The 23,381-nt window shown below is 48.5% G+C and overlaps 2 protein-coding genes across 2 annotated transcripts; one reads left to right on the top strand and one right to left on the bottom strand.

Moving 5' to 3' along the window:
* LOC8060471 lies at positions 12,919–13,641 on the top strand. Its single transcript, XM_002448383.2, has one exon. The coding sequence runs from the start codon at positions 13,021–13,023 to the stop codon at positions 13,429–13,431; it is 411 nt and encodes a 136-aa protein (XP_002448428.1). The 5' UTR covers positions 12,919–13,020; the 3' UTR covers positions 13,432–13,641.
* LOC8071083 lies at positions 15,143–16,051 on the bottom strand. Its single transcript, XM_002446976.2, has one exon. It carries the CDS (start codon positions 15,943–15,945, stop codon positions 15,388–15,390), a length of 558 nt encoding a protein of 185 aa, XP_002447021.1. The 5' UTR covers positions 15,946–16,051; the 3' UTR covers positions 15,143–15,387.

Genomic DNA, 23,381 nt, shown 5'->3' with positions numbered 1-23,381 from the left:
GTTGGAATCTTTCCCCATACCCGCCCACGCTAGATCGATAGTTGTGTGAGACTTTGAAGGTCTGAGAGTCGCCTCAAGTCAACACTATGCATTAGGAGTGGTAATGCTGTTTGAGTGCTTGGGTCTTATGTTGTTGCATTTCTTCTGCTTCTTGTTGTCTGAGTGTAGGTCATAGAACTTGTTTTATGCGGGAAAGACTCTGGATCCCGTTCAACCTAGTCGGCTAAACCTAAGACCGTCCCGAGACTAGATAAGTGACCTTGACTAACTGACTTAAAAGTAAGGTAAAGCTGATGCATCATGTCTTGCCCATCTGTTTCAAAACAACTTTCGGCTTTCAACAAAACATATCTTCAAAATTGCCTCCTTTTTTGGTTGAAAAAGTTTCCCTCTTTTACAAAAACATCTTGGTTTCAAATGGAAAAGTGTTTCAAAACTCTCTTATGGTTTTCCTTTTTAAAAAGAAAGCAACTTTAACTCCCTTCTCAACTCAATTTCATTCAAACTCTTTTTATGAAATGATTTAAAAATAAGTTATCTTTCAAAAGGTGTCACCAACCCTCTTCTGAAAATCAAAAGTTTTGCCTTCAACCAACAAAGTGGATTTTCAACCAAAGATTTTGGCTCAGTTTTGTTTTAAAGGCCTTTGATTTTACCTCGAGAGCCAAATTCCTTTCAAAAATCAACCTTACCTTAAAAAAAATCTCTAACTGATTTATTAACTAAAATAAATTGTTGCGAAAAGATTTTGTTGCAACCTTTCAAAGAAAAATTTTTTAGCAAAAATAGAAAGAACTTACAAGTTTCAAAAAAAAAAATAAAAAATAATAAAATAATAATAATAAAATAAATGAGTTTCAACCCTCCTGATTGAAATCACTCAAAAAGAATATATCAAAAGATTCGGTTTTCAAAACTTGCATCAATTTCAACCCTCTTCAAAAGCTCTCTTCATTTTGAAGTCTCAAAAACTTGACTTTGTAAAAGCGCCTTCACTCTAATTTTGAAGCCTGTTTTTCTGAAAAATCTTTCTCTCAAAAGCTTTTTGCAAAAAGTGATGCATGAAAAACAACTGTGAAAGCCAACAACCCTAGCTATGTTTAAGCCTGCCCTGCACACTTTGAGAGCTAGATGTTCATAAACCCGGTGCGAATTTTGGATACCCAGCACCCACGACTGAGCCTTGGATATACCCGGAACATGACTCACTCCCATTTTGGAAAAGGTTTTTGGAGCGATCGTACTGAAAGTGAAACAACTCAGAAATAAGAAAAGCTTTGGGAACGACACCCTCGCCTCTTCACCAACCGAGCAACGTCTTAATCTCGGGGACGAGATTCCTGTATGGAGGGTGGACTGTAACAACCCAGATTTTTTACGAAAACCAAAAATACGAGCTTTTTAAAAAATTTTCCTGTAATCGTGTGAAGCATATAGTTTTTAAGTCTAAATCGATCCTAACTCGCTAACAAATCATGGCATACATAAAGATTTGTTTGTAGACGAGTGCCTTTGTTCGTGAGTCGATTTGGAGTTGAGTCTTAATTAGGGTTTGGAGTGCACAAATCCGTAGCAAAGTCCTCTCGAATCTCTATCGTATTCCTTCGAGTCCGATTCCATATCTATATATTTGAATCTCCCTCAAATTCCCTTGCTCATAAATGGAGGATTTCCTTTTTCATTTCTCTTGGGCCGAATCTCCCTCCATTTCTTCTCGCGGCCCAGCTGGCCTGCTCCCTACCCCCCTCCTTGCCTCGGCCCAACAGGCGCCGCCGCCAGCCCAGCTCGCAAGTGCACCGCCTAGCCCATCCCGCGCGCGGCCCAGCCCACCAGGCGCGCCCTCACCTGAACCCTAGGGAGCAGCTGCTCCTTAGGCGCCGCCGCCACCGCTCCGGGGTGGACAGAGGCGCGCCCGCGCCACCTGCACCCGTGCCTCTGCGCGCACCTGCCCCTCTCCCCTCGACGCGCGCCTCGCGATTCACGCCACGCGGCCCGCCCACGGCACGGACGCCGAGGATGGTCGCCCTACCCCGAAGCCCTAGCGCCCGCGCTATAAGAGCCCGAGCCGCCGCTCTCCTCTTCTTCCCCGCGACGCCACCGCCCTCCCCTTTCTCCTCTGCTCCCAAGCAGCGCCGCCGCGCTGCGAACTCGACCTCCACCTCCGGCGCCACGACGAACCACCACGACATGGCAGCGACGACGTCAACCGGCCGAACCCCGGCGACCGTGGCCGCGACCTCGCCCCCGCGCCCCTTCCCCTGCGCCCGAGCCTCGCGACGGCCACTCTGCGCGAGCACGCGGCTGCTTGGAGCATTCGCGATCCAGCGGCCGCAAGTCACCTCCCTCTGCTCCTTCTCCCTCCGCCCAGCGCCACTGCGTCACCTCGCCGACGAGCTCGCCGCGGACGTCACAGAGCACGACCACACCGAAGCCACCCACGACCGCGCCATGGCCTCGTCCCGAAGCTGTGCTGCCGTGGCACCGTCTCCGCCACCGGTTCGCTCTGCGCTCGCGACGTCGACATCGCCTGCAACCGCGACGCCACGGACCAAGCTCGTGGCGAGCCCGTCGCAGCCGCGCCTCGTCCTCGGCCACGCCGACCGCTCCGCCCCCAGAGCTCGCGACGCCGCCCGGAGCTCCCCATCGACCACCGCGCCCTCGCCGAGCCCGTGGCGCCGTCAGCACCGGTGAGCCTCGCCAAGACCGAAGATTTCCCCTTCTTGCGTTCACCTTGCTGAGACCGGCCTTCGTGCCGCAATTCATCCACTGTGCAGGGAAACAGTGGCCTCGTTGTGTTTTGTCGAAGATGCGACGCCTTCCCGATGCCTGCTGCACATCCCGGCCAGCAGCAGGCTTGCAGCTGGTCTACGCCTTCCTCGTGGTCAGCAAGGTTGAACCTTGAACCTAGCCGACATCGTCTCCGACGTCGGCAAAACCCTAGTCCTTTCTCGTATCATTGTATAAACTTGTTACATGATTTAACCATATCCATGCCTGTGCCGTGCCTTCGCGCCGGTCTAATTATTTATTTATCTATCTCTATCTCTTTTGGTCGCTATGGAAATGTGCTACTCCGGGTTGTTATAGTGCCTTTGTGTTATTAATGATCGAGGCGTGATTCCTTGTGTATTTGTCGTGTCTGTGGACCGTGCCGTCGAGCCGGTTGAGGGAGTGATGTGTTTGGACGTTGCGATCGCGAGTTTGTCTCGTCATGGCCGTAATGCCAAGCATGTCCCTTCTCTCGTGTTGTCGTTGACCGTGTGTTATTTGTCATTGGACCGTGCCTTTGAGCCGGTTAGGGAAATGGTAGTGCGTTCGACCATTTAGATCGTGGGTTCGTCCCGCCGTGATCGCGATGTCGAGCGTAACGCATTCCTCGTGTTTAGTTGACTTCGTTGAACTACGGTTGTTGGCTCCTATCCCCGTCCCTAGGGTTTGATCATTGCGGACTCGATATTCATAACGACGCGGTTCTTACCCGCACCTTCGAGTCCTCTGTGATCTAGTCTAGTGGGATACAGATTAGGAGCAACCTTGTGGAACAGTCGGAAGCCAACTCGTTAGGTGGAGCTCATGGCCGCGAGTCGCTTCGCCATGGTCATCGGGCTTTACCTTGCTTCTCGCATGTTTATCTTATCCGTCTCATATGCCTATGCCACCTAGACTCGGGCATTTCCCGTAGTTCCCGCAGTGACAACCACATTGCCTGGAACTATTGAAATGACCTTGTGCCGATTCAGAAGCACCTAGGTCGCGAAGTGATATGAGTTGGTGTAGTTCGTGGGGTCGTGTTTATTTCTCCAACTGACGTTTGTTCCATGGCAAGTTGGTTGAAAGAGTGTGATTCGTTCTTCTTCTCTCTTGTTCTCAATCCCCGTTGATCCAGTAAGATGTGGATTGAGCCCCTTTTGCTTGTTCGATGTTTTGTTTCCAGTTCTGCGATTCCCGCTGTTGCTTTGGCGAGCGGATCAATGGAAAGTGAAGCCCGTGTCTTTTCTTGCCTTTTTGGTTCCTCGTGTTTAAATTCTTGTATGTTTGTACCTATTCAACCATAGCATTTCTTTGGTTCTCGCGGTGACAACCGCACTGCTAAGAACCCTAGGGATGTCTTGGTGCATTTAGTGCACCTTGGTTGTGGTACCCTACAAGTAGTTTGAGCACTTGTGTTCTTGTGTGTCACTCTTTCTGATTCCCCGTCTCTTACCATGGCAAGTGGATTGGAAGGAGTAGACCACTCCCCTTTTCTTCTCTCTTTGTTCCACCCTCTCTTGGCTCTCGCCAACTACAATGGCGTATGGATCGAGACAGACCGGAACTTCTCGTGCTCATAGTCTTTTCGATCCCTGTCGATCTCTATGACACTCGAATCGGAAGACCGTAAGCCGTGGTGTTTACTTAGAATAAGTTAGGGTCTACGCCCTTGTTATTAAAGCCGTACAGGTCGGCATGATCGACCCGGGAAGTACCGGCTAGGCAAAAACTCAAGCTTGTACTTAGTGAACAACCATTCCCGTTCTTTTAGCCCGGGGATCGGACATCCGCCGAGAGGGCTAAGTTGTTTTCCTTTCGGTGCTCTTTTAGTGTAGTTGTTCTTCAGTGTTTTGTCGTCTCTTTTCGCAGTCTTTCTAAGTCTAGTGGTATGATTGTTTCGCCGTGTTTGTCGCTTTTGAGGTAGTTGCTTCGGGGTTAGCGTTGATCGGATCAGGACCCGTTGAAGGAAGGACATGCAGATAGGAGAAAGACCTTGGATGAGTACAACTACAAGTGAACTGAGGATCTTGGAAATGTCACACGACAGCTGCCACGTCCCACCCAACCTCGTAGAATCCTATTAGACATGCAATAATGTAGATGCTAGTGCTTTACTTTTATGCAAATAAATTGAGATAGGTTGCATGGTAGAAACGCTTGTGAGCCATTGCCTTGTTGCAACCTATAACCCTCGCACACCTGCTGTTAGGTTAGACGCTTGCATACTACTTGCTACTGCTTCTACTACGCATTATATCTGTGATGTGATGCATTGTGGAGGATTGGATGTGAGTGGATAAGGCACGTGGTGCCGATAACTGGATAAGAAATGGATAATGGACTTGGGGAGATCTTGGCGTGTGTCTTGGGTGTGTGGTGAGGGTCGAGTCGACCGAGCAGGATCTACGACGAGTCCTGGGGACAAGTCTTGCCAGAGGACGCTACCTGGGCGTTCTCCACGAGAGGTACCTGTGGCGGGTACATGTGACAGGGAGAGGTCCCGGAGTGGAGTGTCTTCGTGGGACGAAGCACCGGGATAGGAGGTGTTGTTTAGCACGGGGTAGCCGGGTGTCCCGTCGAGAGGGGCATCGGCTGGCCCCTCGTGAAGATGTCCTGTTCGGTTACCCTAAGGACTGAGATGTTCTGAGAACCGGTTCGTAGGAAGCCTTACACGCCACTCGCCTTATTATGGTGCGGGACGGATGTACGACCAGCTAGTGCGGTGCCACTACTACTAGGTTGATAGCGGATAGTGTAGGGAGGTACGGGCATGAGGACCCACACCCTCCTAAGACAGCGTAGTGACCTTTGGGGGCCCGGTACTATGCCTCACAGTCTCAGCATGCCGGTGGTACTCCGGTATGGCCCCAGTCCTGAGTGGTAGGGTGGCATCGTATTTAGTTGGAAGGCAGCCCGGTATCAGCCTAGACGAGCCGGTTCGTCGATGATGGTGATCTTGTGGTTAGTGTAAACCTCTGCAGAGTTTGGTTGATCGATCGATACATATGCCGTTTTCTCGGCTATGGACCTTTCCTATGTTCCGCTTTGCTTGACTAGTGAGAGGAGTCCTTTCTACCTTCCCCTGGGTTGTGTTGGATCCGGCGTTGGCCGTTGAGGCAAGGCACGAGCGGGAGTCGTACTTGCCGCCTAGAGAGTGAGAGTGTGGTGAGATGTGTGTGATGGGATGGATGGACGGATGTGAGGATGAGATGGAATAAAACTTGATGAATTATTATTATAAAATTTTGATGAACTTGCATAGGAAAAACTACAGCCATATATATAGGCCTCTTGATCTACCCTTTGCATTCCACTTACCACAAAGCTTACGCAAAAGCATAGGGTGGGAGCCAGTGGCCAGTACAAATCGTACTGAAAATTGTTTAGCAGGTTGAACGTGGTCTATGACGATAACTACGGAGAATAGAAGGATTAGGTGGTCTCGTTCCTGCGCTCAAGTTTGGTTCGGAGATGAAGGCTACGCCCGCTGATCAACTACGCCGACTCTGATGATTGCCCGTGAAGGAGGAGCCTTCACCGTTGACGCGCTACATCGACTCTGATAAAGACTCGCGTGTGTTTTCGCTAGAAAAATGATGTAATAGGCTTGTTGACCAAGAGTTGTAAAGTAAATGTGTTGTAATCTTGTTTTTCACGATGTATGACTATGATAACAGCTGATATATGATAATGTGATGGATCAATTTCCGAACTATCACATTATAATTCGAATCTGTGGATTTTTCCCTTTGTGGAAAAATCTAGGTCGTTTCAGCTACTGTCTCGATAGAGCGACCCAAAGGATCGATTGGGGTCATAGGGTTCAGAACCTTATCGACCCTTTTTGTCTTAGGATCGAACCGCTTTGGTCCACGGGATGAAACGAGGAGTGGGTCTTATTGTGCGGAGGGTTGAACTGCTCCCTTTGCAGGTAGAGTGGTTGACCTACATCTCATTCTTGACTAGGGTGAAAAATCATTGACAACACAATAACTATCCACCCTCTGCTTTTGTCTAAGGAGCAGCATAATCTTCGGCCTCCTTATGGCCTTTGAGGTGGAGTACTGGAGTATAAAATAGGAAGTGAGGTGGAATTGACGATGGTGAGGTGGTGCCACACTAGATTAGAGCACGAAGAAAAGTGAGGGGAGGGAAAAGATGTAACACAAAGATGGATCATTAGAGGATAACATGTGGGCCTTACCTTCTATATTGGATCCATTGGTCAAGACCTAAGCCATGGAGGATTTGAAGTAGCGTTCTAGGTAGACATGGAATGGATCGAGCCTATTTGCACCCAGATATATGACATATGTCTTTGGTGGCCTTCGAACCACCATGTTCGGTGTGTTTTCTTTTCTACTGCGACCCCAACACACCACCACCACCATGCCCTCTGATCTTTATCTAGCCCAACATGTCCTCCTCTACCCAAGGCCGCCTGTTCTACCCTATCACTCGCCTTGAGCCCGACCATCACTGCCATCATGGCACACTGGTCGAGACATGGCAGATGATCTAATGCTGGTGGAGCTCATTGCCTTGCTCTTTGTTATTCAGACACCTAGAGCACCACCTCTCGAGCTTGTTGCCCTCGCGGAGAGCGATCCCCTGAACTGCGATCTATGTCTGTGTGCCCAGATGCTAGGCATATCAACCATGATGTGGTCGAGGATCTGATGGTGGTAGAGGTCGTTGCCTCGCTTCCTATCACCCAGCTTGCTCAAGCACCGACAATGGGGCCATTATCTCCCATGCTTGCTGCTCCTGCTGTGCACGATGCCCTGTGTGGGTCACCACACACGGATGGCCTTGTATTGGATTCCTCTTGGGATAATGCCATGGTGTCCTTTATTGACACCTTCAAGCTACTGCTCAACCAGCCGCTTATGTGTCACCGTGTAAATTGCACGTCACCAAGGACCCCCAAAGCTGTTGGTGATGATGATTTCATCCCTAAGCGCAGCGCCCGTTTAGGTGCTAAGAGCAAATTTTGAGCATCGAAAGCCGGATGCCCAAGCGAGAAAGGTGCTCTTGAAAAAGCTCGGGCTTGAGGTCGAGGCAGAGAAGCCTGATGAGGCATCTTTTGAGGAGTTTCAGTAGATTGTCGCCACGATGACACTCCATATAAGGCGGCAAGCCATGGAGGCTCTCTTTCTAGAGAGATGTCGTCGTCATGGTCTGGTGATGGACGTCGAATAGGCCAAACGATCCTAACACTTAGCCTTATTGTACCCACGGTCACAATATAGTGTCATATAGTCCTTAGAATATATTGTAATTGCTTAACTCTTGCTCTAGTTGTCGATGCTTTTTGGTTGGTCGCGTGCGCTAGTGTCTTGCTAGCGGACGTAGAACAACAAGAACTTGTCAATGTTGTGCAACTTTTAAACTTTCCTCCTCTTAATGAAAAACGAGTGAATGGTCTGGTCACGAAAAGAAAACCATAATATATTTTCGGATGAATTGATCGATGATTTTACTTTCAAAGGCCTTTCAGCTCAATCGTAATCTATACGCTATATACAAAGATATAGAATGATCCAATAACCGTGATCCTTGTCAGATTCATCCTTGGCTTAGACTTTCTAGATCATGGATCATTGTTGGATTTAATTCTCTCTTCCTCTTAAATGAGACACATGCTCAGGCATGTTCGTGAAAAAATATGAACAAATAAGAACCATGAAATTTCATCTCAGAAACATTGTTATGTCTGATTTGGATTTTGTTGTAATGCAAATTTGTAGACTCCATTGTTTCAAACTATAAGCAATTTTAGCTTTATTCTAGATCAGACTTTTCTAGTTTTAGCTAAATTTCTAGGAAATATACACCGACATCTACAACATAAAATTAGTTTCATTAAATTTTTGTTGACATCTAAATGTTTGGTCAAAGTTGGAAAACTTTAAACTAGAACAATGTTAAAGTGACATATGAGTTTCAACGTCGGGACTTTGGGAGTATTTGTCCTAAGACCATTGAAAGCCTATCTTCTTAGAGTGTGTTTTGGTTAGAGATGTTAAAATTTAGGGCTTTTTTGATCGAGACCATTGCAATTCTTCGAGTTTTGAGAAACGCCATTACAATTCAACTATTTAGATATCTGCCATTATAAATTCATCTCTCTCACATGCATACCATTTTCTATGGTTGTCATATACCAGGCCCACTGTCAGGCACGTATGCATACAGGGAGTCATACGGACGCCGATATTTCTATTATTGCCTTGCGGGTACGGACGTGAAGTCCTCACCTCCTCCGATCCGTCAGACCGACGAGCGCACGCACGGCTGATGAGCACTCGCCAATGGCGACCTACGCGCAAGGGAGAGTGGCCGCGCTCGCCCGCGGCAGCCTGCACGCGAGAGCGATGGGGCGGGCGCGTGCGTGAGCAGCCGCCGCCGCGGCCGCGCGGTCGAGCAATACGCACGCGCGAGCACCTCCAGTCCCAGCGGGTGTACGGGGCTTGGAAATGGAACAATACAAGGATTCGAGCACCCAACTGACTCCTTCCAGCTAGTTGGACCACTGCCCATCCACGACTCCTCCCTGTTCGCCGGTGAGCCAACTGAATTGAACAAACGAGTGTCCGCACGCTCGGCCGCGGCGCATCGGGCGCGGTGGTGTCGCTCGCCGCCGCCGACGTTTCGGGCGCGCTCTTCACGGTCAAGTCCGCGCCCGCGAAGCATCTGTGGCGCGAGGGCGAGGGGAGCATCCTGTCTGCGCTCCAGTCCCCTGCCGCGGTCGACGGGGGCTGCCAGCTGCTCCTCGAGTTCGCGCCGGGCAACTCGCTCGCGGACGTGGCGAGGGGCCTGGCGTACCTTCACGGGCGGTTGCTCGTGCACGGGGACGTCAAGGCGCGGAACAGCATCAGCCTCCTCGCGTGGGCGGTGCACAGCGTTAGCCTCCTCGCCACGGCCAGGCGAAGAAGATGCCCTCCGCTACGACCTTGTGCGTACCAACGGCAGCCGCCCTCGACGATGCCGTCGACCTCACCAGATTCTTTACGATACCGAGGTTAGGGACGGCACCGCGCGCAGGCTATGGGGGCGAACGCTGCCGCTCTGCTCGAGCGCCGCTGGCGTGCTTACGGAGCAGACGGATCCCACGCCCATACGCGTCGGTGTATGCGTACGACCTGACTATGGGCCCATGTACACGAAAAGGCGTAGAAAATGGCATAAACGAAGGAGGGATGAAATTATAATGGTAATTTTCTAAATAGACGAATTGTAATGGTATATTTTCAGACTTGGAAAATTGTAATAGTCTAAATCTAAAAAAAAACCTAAAATTTAATAGGTACTGTAGCTTTTTCATTTTATTTAGTAATTAGTGTCCAATTATGGACTAAATTGGACTCAAAAGATTTGTCTCACATATTACTCTCTAGTTGTGTTTTTAGTTTCATAAATAATCTATATTTAATATTTTATGCATGTGTCCAAACATTTGATATAACGAGAGTTAAAATTTGTGGACTCAAACTAAACAGGGTCTTATTACCATGCAATAAGATTTGTTTGGAGAATGGTTCATGTTACTTCTGGTTTACACATCCACCAAGGAATGTGGATGAGCTTTTAGATTATGGATACACATGTAGACCAGAAATTAAAATCTCATGTTTGCGCGAGAGTGAATGGGATTCTTTGTTCTATTTTGGATCGTAAACATATGGTTTGATTAAAAAAATAGATTATATTCTTATCTACAGGTTATTTGAAATTCACTGCTTATTTAGGTCTCTCATCAGTTCCTGATCCTTTGGTAAAAAAAACGTTGGTGATTCTTCTTGCATAGAAAATTCTGTTCAAAGCTAGAAATACGAACCTTGATGAAAAGGGAATTTGCTTTATCATCTTTCCCTCTTATTACTGACATGCCAGCGCATTTTCCTTTCCCCCACTTTGCCTCCTGCCTCCGCGTGGAAATTTCCAGCGGGCTTCCAGCGTCCACGACTCCACATCAGCGCGGGATCGTTTCCTTTGAATAGAAAAAACAGCAAACCCGCCCTTGTTGTGCCTGCTCTGTTGCTCTGTATCCAACCGGGCTTTGCTTCCGAGAGTTCCAGCTGCACCCTCGGGCTAGCTACAGGCCCGCCCGGCCATGTCTCCATCCAGTCATCCACGTCGGCGAACGTTTACGGGCCGAAGGCCAGCTTATAAATCCCCTGTCCTCCACCAGACCACCACCATCGTCCTCCACTTCACCGGCCAGCAGCCGCTGCACACCGCAGCTCAGCTCCCACAGTCCAGTCCACTTCCGAAGCCACAAAGACCACCCGACGAACAATGGACATCGAGGCCGGCGGCAACGCCAACAACACCGACGCGGTCGCCGCCGCGGCCGACATGGTGGAGGCAACCCAGGACGTGGCGAAGCTGCGGCGGGTCCTGGTGGGCGGCGGCGTCGGCAAGGCCGCCGCGGCGCTGTATATGATGCTGTTCAGGGCGCCGGCGGGGCTGTTCCTCCTGTCCCGGCCGTTGTTCCGCGCCTACTACTGCGTCCTGGCTGCCATTGTCGTCCTGGGGCTGGCCGAGGCGTGGACGGGGCTCTGGCTCTCCCACGACGACGACGACGACCCTGCTACTCCTCCGCCCCGACGGCGCGCGGTGGGCGTCGCCGTGCTCTGGGCGTCGCTCCTGCCGCTGCTCCTACTGGCCGCGGTCGGAGGGTTCGCGGTCTTGAAGTGACGAATATTGCAAGTTTGCAACGTACACTCTGTTGGCCTCTTTGGGTTTGTTTGGAACTTTGGATGGCAATGGCGTAGTTCCATGCTGTCTCGATATGTTACTGAACGCTACGTACGGAGGACCATGTATGTGCCGAATCGTGAGTTGCGAGAAATGTGCTTTTATTTATTTATATATGTTCCCATATATATAGCGAGTGTACACACATGTTGAAAAATTTAAATTTCAAATAAATTTGGTCCCTTACTTGCATCCGTTTGTTTCGTGATCTTTGTATGAATTGGGAATTCGAGAGGGAACGAACGGGCTTGGTGGGGGATCAACTGGCCAACGAGGGTGCGGGTGCAAGACAAAACGGCCCGGCATATGATTTCCCCACTAGACTATCAGAGTGTCACCGAGTCAAAGGTGCACCGTATGAGCTTTGATTTACTGGCTATTATCTCTATTAGACATTCTATATAAGATATTTCAAAATCTTAGAGAGTCAAAGTATACCAAAATTATCGAAAAATATAAAAAATTATAACATTAAATAGATATATTATGAAAGTATAATTAATAAAGAATTTAATAATGTCATAAATATTATTATCTTATTATATAAATTTAGTTAAATTTAAAATTATTTAACTCTTCAAGATTTTTAAGGAGTACCTACGGGCAAATCGTTTTTTACCACGGAGGGCCGTTTTTGGTACTAGTCTGTTGTCACTAGTCACTACAGCTTGAGCTTTGCCGTGGTGCAGCTGATGCTTTGTTCTCTCTTTTCATGAATCAAAATACCACTGCAACGGCAACAACGATGGAAGTGTAAACTGACGTAAGGTGTAATAAGTAAACTGACGTGGCACTTTTTTGTGAAGAAAAATGCTACTGCAGATAGTATGATTTTCCCTCGACATACTGTGGCTCTGTAATAAGTAGCGTTCGTTCTTTTTTTTTTTAAACATGTGGCTGTGTACAGTAGAAGGCATATATGTGAAAACTGATTTCTTGTGAGAAAAGGTTAAACTTGAGCCGGGCGAGCCCGATGAACCAACCTATGCAAAAAGCAGAGTAATCTGTCCATGCCGAGCGCGCAAAAGCAGAGTAATCTATCCATGCCGAGCGCCCGGGCCGTTGCTTTCAGCTGAATATAGTTTTCTTCGTCAACAGTACCTTCGTTCGGGAAACAAAAACTCTGTAGCGCCCGTGCCACCTACAACTCGGAGACTACCAGCGGGCTGCTCGGGCTCGCCCGCTCTGGTTCGGGCCCTCGCTGTCACATCATGCCCCGAAGCACAAAGTCGTCTGCTGCCACTCCCACACGCTCGGGCCTCGGGCCGTCGGGCGGGTGAGCCTGCCTCTGCCTCTACCACTACCTGGCTCGGGCCTCGGGCGGGCGGTGCCGGTGCTCCCTATTATATATAACTGCAACTGTGGAAGCACTCAAGCACGTCGTCTTCCACACACAGCTAGCGATCAGTGCAGCCCGAGAGCACTTGCCGTACGTGCCAGTGACCGAGCGACGATCCGAGAGACACTCCGAAGCTCACCTTACCCGGGCACCCGACCGGACGACCCATGGACTCGTTCTGCGTCGTCAGCATGCCCGCCACGGCGCCGGCGGCGGAGGTCGCGGCGCAGATGGCGGACGCCACGGCGGCCGGGCACGACGGCGCGAAGCTACGGCGTGCCCTGATCGCCGGCGGCTCCGCCAAGGCCGCGGCCGCGCTCCTCCTCGCTCTCTCCTCCAGGTCATCCCCGCCGGCCGGCGGCGTGTTCCACCGCGGCGGCGGTACCACGCTGCTGCTCTGCGCCTACTACGGGGTGCTCGCCGCCGTCGCGCTCTTCGGCGGCGTCGAGGTGGCCGTGGGGTTCTGGGTCGCGGGGGACCCGGACCGCCGCCGCGGCTGGGGGAGGCGGGTCATCTGGGTGTCCGTTGTTCCACTGGTCATCGTCGCCGGACTGGGCGGTTTCGCCGTGCTGAAGTGAAGTACAGCTGCTGTGCCTGTGCGCTTGGCTTTGGGTTTGTCGTCGGTTTGATGAATGCACCTTCCGTTGCTTCCATGCTAAAAATTTGGTGTACAAATAAGGTTTGGTTCGGAAATGGAGAAGGCGTTTTCTGAATTCAGCACCTCTGAATACTGAGATGCATGCTAGCACACAGTAACACTGAATTTCATCAGGCCAGGAGGTGAGCTGTTTTTTTTGGATGCCAACGTCTACGATTAGGCCCATAATTTTTTTTTAGTTATGGCCATGAGCCCACGATCCAAATTGGACGAGACGCGGCAGTTTTTGGGGTGACGTACTGCTGCAGGCCCTAATACTATTCGGCCCAGTTAGGTGGAAGATGTGGTCTACTTGGCACATCTAATTTTAGGTAGCCCACGATCTAAACTGGCCGAGGTTGCTATCGAAACACATGAGCAACAGCTATCGCCCGCGGCCTGTTTTCTTCTCTCTCCCTGTCCACGCAAAGCGTTGGCGCATCGGTTGTCCCTGTCCAGCCGTCCACAGCTTCTTCGCTGCCAAGATCTTTGATACTTGAGTACTATACTGTACTTTCGTTTTATCTGTTGATTTCATCAATTCCTCGAAATAGTTTTTTTTATGTCGCGTAACGAGCACGTCTGGGGCCACATTGGTGTCTTTTCGGTCCTATTTCCTCCTTTTCTTTTTGCACTCCGGTATTTATAAATGGCGTCGCATGCTGGCACGTGCTACGCCAAAGAATCGCGAGAGAGTTGGCTCGTCCATTTTTCTTTTCGCGAACGTGCGTGCCTGCCCTACGGGGCCAGCTGCCTAGGGGGCAGGGAGGGGCCGAAACAACACAGAGAAGACACACACACTCCACCACCCATCGAATGGACACGGCCTGAAGAACATACTCGCCCTGGCATGACCGCACCATTGGTAATTTGGTATTGGCTTTCGTCAGTCTACGCTTGGCGATTCCTGTACTGTCGAGGCTATCCAATCCACGTCCTGCAACTGCAACCGGAGACAATGATTCCTTCATTCCTTGCTAGTACGTGATTCGACGTGAGCACGCAACGCAACCAATGTACTAGGTACGGAAGAATTCACGCAGTGGTGCCGACCTGATCGCGGTCACTGCTCGCTAGTCGCTGCTGACGCGCTGAGACCGAATCACGCACGACCGGGGAATCCGTACCACTCGTGCGCGCGTCCCGGCCCGCAGAGAGTCAAGGCCTTCTTCCCCGTTCCCCCGTACAAACCGTCGACATTAATGGCCGACCACACACGCGTACGACGTGCCGTCCGGTCCTGGCGGAGCAGCGGATGTGACAAGCACAAACATACGAAACGGAAGGGTCGCGACTCGCGAACCGGCCCCCCGACCAGTCCGACGTGCATGCCAACGCTTTCGCTCTCTGATGAGACCGAAACAGTTTTTCTCGCCATCGCACGGGACATGGAACGCATCGACGGATCCAAATCAAACGGACCGTGGATCGAAGCCGCAGACGATGGGAACCAAGCATCTGCGCCAGGATCCATGATTAGGACTAGGAGTGCAAGACAACAAGCATCTGCACTGGCCCTGCCCCAGAGACACGGGCGCAAACCACTGGAACGTCAGATAGGTTTTGCATCCCGTGTGTGTGTGTTTAGGATTCTTTCTTAACAGTAATATTCATTCATATGATCATATCACATCTCAAACGAAAAGGTCAGATTTTTTTTTTCTTCAAAATGTGTTGTGATAAGCGGAGAAATGCACAATTGGGAACCACTGGCATATTTACATTTTCTGTGATCGTAATCAGGAGTACCAAATAAACTTTAGAATACAAAAGCAACAGATTGAATCAGCAAATTAGCGCAAACTGGATGCACGCACGTTCGCTCGATCAGCCAACACCCACCTAGATCGTGGAATGAATGAACAGCAAAGTCACCTGAACTGCAACGCGATGGGTTTCATCTCACGCTGTCCCGCCAGTCGCCGGCGGGGCGGGGCTTCCGGTTCCGCAGCGCCTTGATCTTCCCTGGGATGAGCTTCCCCCACCGCGCCGCCTTATTAGGCGGCCCCTTGGCCTCCGGGACTGCCGCTTCCGCCATCGACGACACCGACCTGGACCTCGCCAATGCCACCGCGTCGTCGTACTCCTGCTCCACGTCCCTGCACCCCGCGGCCGCGGCCGGCGGTGGCGGTGGCGGTGGAGGCTTGCGGAACGACACCCAGCCCCACACCCCGGACTTGGGCCGCCGCTGGTCGCCGCCGACGCCGACGGATCCGTGCGCGGCGACGGAGCGCGAGCGCGCGACCCGGTGCTCCCGCTCGATGAGGCTGTGGACCCGGCCGATCGCGCTGGCGCCGGAGGACGAGGACGAAGGGGAGGAAGGGGAGCAGGCGCAGGGACGCGGGCAGGCGCAGTCGGGGCACAGGCGGAGGAGGCGGTCGCGGAGGCAGTGCGGGCACACGCCGCCGCCGGGCAGCGTCAGCGGCGGGTGCCTCCGGCAGCGCCAATCGTCCATCGCGCGCGCACGATCCGTTTTCCGTGCGGGTTTGGATTGGAGGGCAGTGCGTCCGCTCGCGATCGCGGGAAGGGGAGGGAGAGAGACGCGCGGGAGGCAGAGGAGCCCGACTCTGTCGCTCTTTATATTTTTAGTGACGGCGCTTCGCAACGAGGAGACGGTGAAGGGCATGGGCTCTTCGGCTCTACTATTTACGATAGAGCCATCGTGTGTTCAGGTTAGCACGGTGTGGGTGTCCCACTGTCGGGGAGTAACGGGCCAAACGGCACAGCTTTGGTTACACGGGGTCAACCCTTTGGTTCGCATATGCTTTTACCACATCTAATACGGTCTGCCGCGACCCACCACATCCGGAGAGAAAGAAGATGACCTTAACAGCTAGGGTTCCGATGAGGTTAGAGATCGATTCACCACCAGGATTAGAAGAAAGTTCTTTCAGGGGAAGAAGGAGGGGGATTGTGACACGGCGGTGGATGCAGGCGAGATAACAGCAAGATGGAGCGGCGGAGCTCACCGGTGCCCTGTGGTTATGCGAGGACATGAGGTCAAAGGGTGGGGGTGGGGTGAGGTCGAGAGGCGAGGGTGAGGCAATGAGGAAGACAATGACAAAAGTGAGGACGGCATGGTTGCGTGTTCCGGTCGCACTTTATCTTCGTCTTTTGTCATGTGCTTTAAATAAAAGAACTTCCTTTCAAATGCAACTCAACACAACAGTATCGTAAGAATGTAAAACAGAAAACTAATAAAAACACATGAATTAACTAGAGCAAAATATTAAAAAAACCACATCCTAAGTTTGGAAGCGAATAAATAAAAAGAGAGTAAAGTTCATAGCTGGTCCTAAATTTTATCTAGATGTGTCATATTAGTCCTCGTACTAATAAATTATTGTCCTTAAATATCAAGGTGTGTCGTGCCTGCCCTCGTACTCTAAAAGTTACGTCCTTTAAGCCTTTACTAATAATCTATATTTAGGTCTCATTGGTCATCTAAACGGGTCCGGATCCATGTCCAGTTGTCGATGTGGTATGCAGAGTGTGTATCGACATCGACGTAACTTTAAGGCTTGACAAGTAGGGGGGATAAGATTGAACTAGAATGCTTAATATAGTAGATTGAGAAGGATTATGTCCAAGTGGCCTAAGCATCTAAAAAAGATGAATACTTGCGAACTCTCCTAGGGTTTTTTCCCCAAAATTATGGTCTTCTTCGTGGGCAGCAATGGATGGTAGCGCTTTTGCTACACATTAGTGCTCGCGGACAACCGAGCTAGGTTGAGCGGCAGCCGACATAACGTGCATAGCGATGGCGATAGTGGCCGTGTGGTGGTAGGGCACAGAGGGCGATGTGCGGCAGAGCGCCGCGCGCCGAGCGCGTCGTTCCAAACTTCCAATACAAACAGAAAAGCGCGAATCAGAACGGCGACGAGGCTGGTGTACAATCACGCGCCTGCATACTACATACCAGGTTCTTCTGTCGTCGGAGTCGCTCGTTCTTTTCTCTCCTCTTCTGCACTTTCAGGCACGACGTAGCGTCGTAGCGGACTAGCGGCGCCTCAGCCCTCGGCCTTCTGCGAAGGGGAAAAAACAACAGATCGGAATAGATGTTTTTAATTTGCTCCTGTGAAATCACTTGGAGCTACGGGCGAAAGAGTTCATCGATCCCTCCGTTTTGTTTATTCCTGTGCAATCTTCTTTTGATATTTATATCCAATAGTCCAATCCAACAAAAGGGAGCGTAGCGTTTGGAGTTTACGGAGCTGGCGCGTCCAGTTCCAATTATTGGATATGACGAGTTCTAGAGACACCCGAGAAAATCGACTACTCCTACATGGAACTAATATGTATATTTGCTGTTCCTACCATATATACGCACTCGATTGCCATGTTGGCTGACTCGCCATCAGTTGGTTACCCGGTCGGCGGCGGCGCAGTTTCACGGGCCCATCCATGGTGGGTACCGGCACATGCCGTCGGCCTAAGCATATGTATATGGGCCTTGTTTAGTTCACCCCAAAAATCAAAAAGTTTTCAAGATTTTTCGTCACATCGAATTTTTTGACACATGCATTAAGCATTAAATATAGACGAAAATAAAAAGTAATTGCACGGTTTACCTATAAATCGCGAGACGAATCTTTTGATCCTAGTTAGTCCATGATTGGATAATATTTGTCATAAACAAACGAAAGTGCTACAGTAGTGAAATCCAAAATCTTTTCGCATCTAAACAAGGTCCATGGTCGAAGCCGTCTGCTCAAACGTCGTATCATATCCTCTGCAAATACAGATTCCAGAACGAGCCCATAACCCGGAAGACAGGAAACCACTCGTGCTGCTGTGCATAATGACAGTAACGAAGATCTGGCCACGTTGCCCCGCGAGGTTCTTGTGCAGGAGGCAGGCCGCCGCGATGCTTATTTTGGTTGGGATTTGATGCATGTTAGGTGGTTATTAGCTGCTCAACTAGCAGCTAAGTTATCCCACGATATTATGATACGAAATGGTGTGCTAATGTGACGCCGCCCGGTGCTGATCTAGTTGCACGTGTCATGATGTTAGTTTGATATAGTACTAATGTGCTTGATGCTAGTTTCACTTGAAGCAGACGCCGGACGGTGTGTGTGTGAGTTGTGACTAGTGCGAGGCGAAGGAAATGGTGTACTAATGTGCTTCACTTTTTTTTAGGGGGAAATTCAACTTCCCTGAATCTTCAGCAAGTACACAGATGATGTTTGCCGGCAAAGAGGCTAAAACATGGTCCTCATCCGGATCACACACACTGCCTCGCGCAGCGAGCTCATCGTTGTTACAAGAACGCGGGCAATGTTGAACATGCTACGAAATGAAATTGAAGTCTAACAAGCTACGAAGTTGAGCAATCAAATCGGTTACAGCGCTGGGTACAAAGGCATCAGAGTAGACTGCTTGCACAACCTCGACATCCGTCTCAATGATGATGACATGCCCTACACGGCTACACCTGCATCAGCCACCGCCTGGGTACCATGAATGATGGCGATCAGCTCACCTTGAAAAGCGGTCATCAAAGCTTCCACCCTTCCACGTTGCGCAGAAACGACGTCGCCATCCGCATCACGCCGAACGCAGCACCATCCACCATTCCCAGACTGGAAGCCATATGCGGCATCGCAATTAACTTTGATATATATAGTTCTTCTCAGGGCGTTTCCATCTTCTCACCGCTCAGAGTCTCACCTTTTCAGCATGAGGCAGAGGCTGCTGCTTGTGCCAAAGAGCCAAAGGGCATCCCGTGTTGCATTATAATCTCTGCAAACGGGCTCAGTCCGCTCCTAACATGCAAGCCCAGCCCATCATCATCACATCTTGGGTTACATAGTTCAGTTTGAAAGGCCTGTAGCTACGGGGGTGTGGTACACATGGAATTTGGGCCACCATATCTCTACGTCATTTTGTCTATGGGCCGAATCGATCTGTTCCAAATCGACGAGAACGAGACTAGTGACTTTTAGACCACCGACAAGACTATTCTAGGACTACCCTATCGCTTCCTCTCTATTTTATCTTTTCTGTTCTTAACCCCAGAAAATTAGTCCACTTGAGCTTATTTCTATGGTTCACTTGAGCTTGTTTTCATGTCCGACTCGTCAAAGTTTTATTGCCGAGTTTTAAACAGAACTCCCTATCCTTTACGTACACCTGACATCGCTCGTCTCTTTGTTCTGTGTCAGCTTAATATAGTTCTACTTGTAGTTTATCTGAATTCCGACAAAGATGTCACTCTGCTCAAATCAGCGTTCCATCAAACTATCACATGCATTTCTTGTCAATTGCTCCACCCCGCGGTGATGGAATGAAGAAACGCGAGCTGTACAGAGACTCGGATCGGACGGACAACGCCCCGCAACCAACGAACAGCAGACGGACTGTTGCCCCTGCCCCCGCGAGGAGAGAGGGAACCAAACAACGCTCCCTGGACCCTGGTGGGTGGCCGCCCGCCGCTGTTGCAGGGCGAGTGATGACAAAACGCCGGCGCGGGAGGAGGGGGAAAGGCTTCCCCCTAACAACAAGGCAGGCGTCGCTTTCCCAACCGGTCGCCTACAAAAACTAACCACACGCTCGTACCCACCCTCTCCCGCCCGCATCATATCGTCGCCGAACTGCGAGCCGGCCGGCAGATCGACGCAGGCCACATGCTTTGACGCTTCGCTTTGCACCGTGCCCCGCGGGCGGTGCACAGTGCGCGCACGGGAGGACGAGGTGGAGCGCGCCGAGCGCAGCACCGGCACCGGCACCGGCAACGGCAACGGCAACGTACGCTCGCCCACCGAACCTGTGGCCCGCATCGATCAGCCGTCCAGGCGACGGGCCCGTACGCATATTATTGTTCGTGTTCGGCGTGGACTAGGAACAGGAGGACCGGGCGGAGAATATAGTATGTGTTTTGTTCACCATGACGAACTGGTGATCCATAGCATCGAGTTTCCTTCCTTTTTCCTTGGAAATCGGCCGGTGCAATCCTCGGAACGAATCCTTCATTGTTTGCCCCCCCCTAATTTCGTTCTCGACAGCCACAAGAAAAGGATCAAGCTTTGACGATCCTTAAAGTTCACACTTTGTCATAAAAAAAGTTCACACTGAAGCGCAGTGGTGTACCGTTACCGCGACAGTTAAACCTCGGTTGCGTGGGAACGGACGCTTCTCAGTTCAAAGAGCTAGGATGATGATAACTACCTGCGGCTTCTCCTCCAAAGCAGCAAGCACAGTGGCTCTAGCCTAGGACAACTTGACCATTCAAGAACCGCGGGATCTTTAAAGAAAGGGATTGTTGTTTAGTTTCATTTTTTTTATATAAAATGGGTATCATAGCACTTTGTTTGTATTTGATAAATATTGTTCAATTATTAACTAACTAGACTTAAAAGATTCATTTCGAAAATTAGTTCTTGTTTTTATTTATACTTAATGCTCCATGCATGCGTCTAAAGATTCGATTTGATGGAAAATATAAAAAATTTTGCAATTTTTTTAGAACAAAACAAGCCCCCCTCAAAAAAACCAAAAAGTTTTCAAGATTTCCCATCACATTAAATTTTGGGACATATGCATGGAGTATTAAATATAGACGAAAACAAAAACTATAAATCACGAGACGAATATTTTAAACCTAGTTACTTCATAATTATACAATATTTGTTAAATAAAAATAAAGTGCTACAGTAATTAAATCTAAAGACCAAAGTTTAACACACGGTCGCTGTTCCTCTTTTCAGGCAAAGCCGTGAGTACCACGGTAGGTGGTCATGATGTGTTTTCACTAAAAGGATTTACCATGTGCTGCCGCTCTCTCGGAGAAAGAATATAAATAAGGAAAATTATGCATTGTTTAGTTAGACAACTTGTATTGATATAGATATTACAGTTACATGAGCTAGTAAATTTTTAATTATATGTGATAGTAAATTGCTTAGTTAGAAAACTTATATATTGGAATGTAACAATGGATTGTCTAGTTGAATAGATTGCATGTTGAGAGAAATAGGTAGTGAAGTTTTGCTTTATAAGTATTAGAAGGTGTACGGTCTTGTTTAGTTACACCTGAAATCTAAAAACTTCTGTCACATTGAATCTAAATATAGATTAAAAAAAGTAACTAATTGTTTTACTGTAATATACAAAACAAATCTTTTAAATATAATTAATTTATAATTAGAAAATAATTATCAAATACAAATAAAATTATTAGAGTATATAAAAACTTTTGGTCGAGAGAACTAAGGCCTTGCTCAGTTGGCAAAAAATTTAAATTTTAAGTAATGTAGGAGTAGTATCTTTATTTGTATTTGACAATTATTGTTTAATTACGAACTACTAAACTTAAAAAAAATTCTTACAAAATATAAATAGACTGTTTAATTAGTTTTTATTTTCGTATATATTTAATATTTTGTATAGGTGCCACAAGCGGAAAATCTTAAACTTTTTTTTTAACTGACAACAGCCATCTGCCCCGGTGCGCGAGCCGTGCCGCCCCGATTCGCTTGCCATGTGCTCGAGCGACACGTGACGCCGCACAACGCCCCTCGCGTGGCGGCTCCCGGGCCGTCGTCACCTCACCAACAGGCAACTGACAACAGCCATCTGCCACCGATCCCCCTCGGTTCCCGGGCTCCGGCACAGCGCCGCCGGGTCAAACTCGGATGCTGGCCTCGTCGTATAGTAACAGCAACTTTTATATGAGGTTAGGCCTTAGGCCTTGTTTACTTCCCAAAAAATTTTGCAAAATTTTTCACATTCTCCGTCACATCAAATCTTTAGACGTATGTATGACGTATTAAATATAGACGAAAATAAAAACTAGTTGCACAGTTTGGTCGGAATTGACGAGACGAATCTTTTGAGTCTAGTTAGTACATGTTTGGATAATATTTGTCAAATACAAATGAAAGTGGTACTATTTATATTTTGCAAAAAATTTTAGAACTAAACAAGACCTGTTTAGATCAAAAACTTTTTAGATTTTGACACGACGTTTTTATTTGACAAATATTGTTCAATCATAGAGTAATTAGGCTTAAAAGATTTGTATCGTGATTTATAAGTAAGCTGTACAATTAGTTATCTTTTTTATCTATATTTAATGTTTCATGCAAGTGCCGCAAGATTCGATGTGATGGAGAATTTTGTAAAGTTTTAGTATTTTGGGTGCATCTAAACAAAGCCTCGGTTGGTAAAAATTTAGGATTTTGGGTACCGTAGTATTTTCGTTTGTATTTGATAAATCATGAATTAACTAGACTCAAAATATTCGTCTCACAAATTATAGATAAACTGTGTAATTAGTTTTTATTTTCTATCTATATTTAATACTTAATGCATGTGCTGTAAGATTTGATGTGACGGAGAATCTAAATTTTTTTGTAAAACTTTGTAAAAACTAACAAGGCCATTGTTCGGATGCAAAAACTTTTTGGAAACGTCATAGTATTTGCGTTCGTATTTGATTATTATTATTTAATTATAAACTAACTATTTTTTTATAAATTATAGATAAACTTTACAATTAAATTGTGGCAGAACCTCCTGAATTAAGTGGCCCACATGCACACATCATTGTCCCAAAGACTTCTGATCGACGTGCACGAGTTCCAAATGACTCAAGAAGTCTGTCGGGTGTCCTCGGGAAACCCGAATCATCCACGTAACTTTCTTTTCAGGAATTCCCTCATCAAGCATCACAGTATTACAACATTTCATAGATAAGAGAAATCAGAGTAAAAGCGGAAAGGTTACATAACATAGATTGAAACTTAAGTTCATAGTTTACAAACCATAATTATTTGATACATAAAACTTCGGAACTTTATATTACATAAACCATAGATCACGCAACAAGTTTTTACTTGCCCAAGGTCACACATCAGGTTCATCATCACCACTCTCCTCCACAAGAGT

Source organism: Sorghum bicolor, chromosome 6, assembly GCF_000003195.3.
Source record: "Sorghum bicolor cultivar BTx623 chromosome 6, Sorghum_bicolor_NCBIv3, whole genome shotgun sequence".
NCBI classification, from domain to species: domain Eukaryota; kingdom Viridiplantae; phylum Streptophyta; class Magnoliopsida; order Poales; family Poaceae; genus Sorghum; species Sorghum bicolor.
This window is presented reverse-complemented; position numbering and strand designations above follow the sequence as displayed.

Coding starts and splice junctions, on each gene's coding strand:
- LOC8060471 (XM_002448383.2), top strand. CDS start 13,021: ATGGACTCGTTCTGCGTCGTCAGCATGCCCGCCACGGCGCCGGCGGCG.
- LOC8071083 (XM_002446976.2), bottom strand. CDS start 15,945: ATGGACGATTGGCGCTGCCGGAGGCACCCGCCGCTGACGCTGCCCGGC.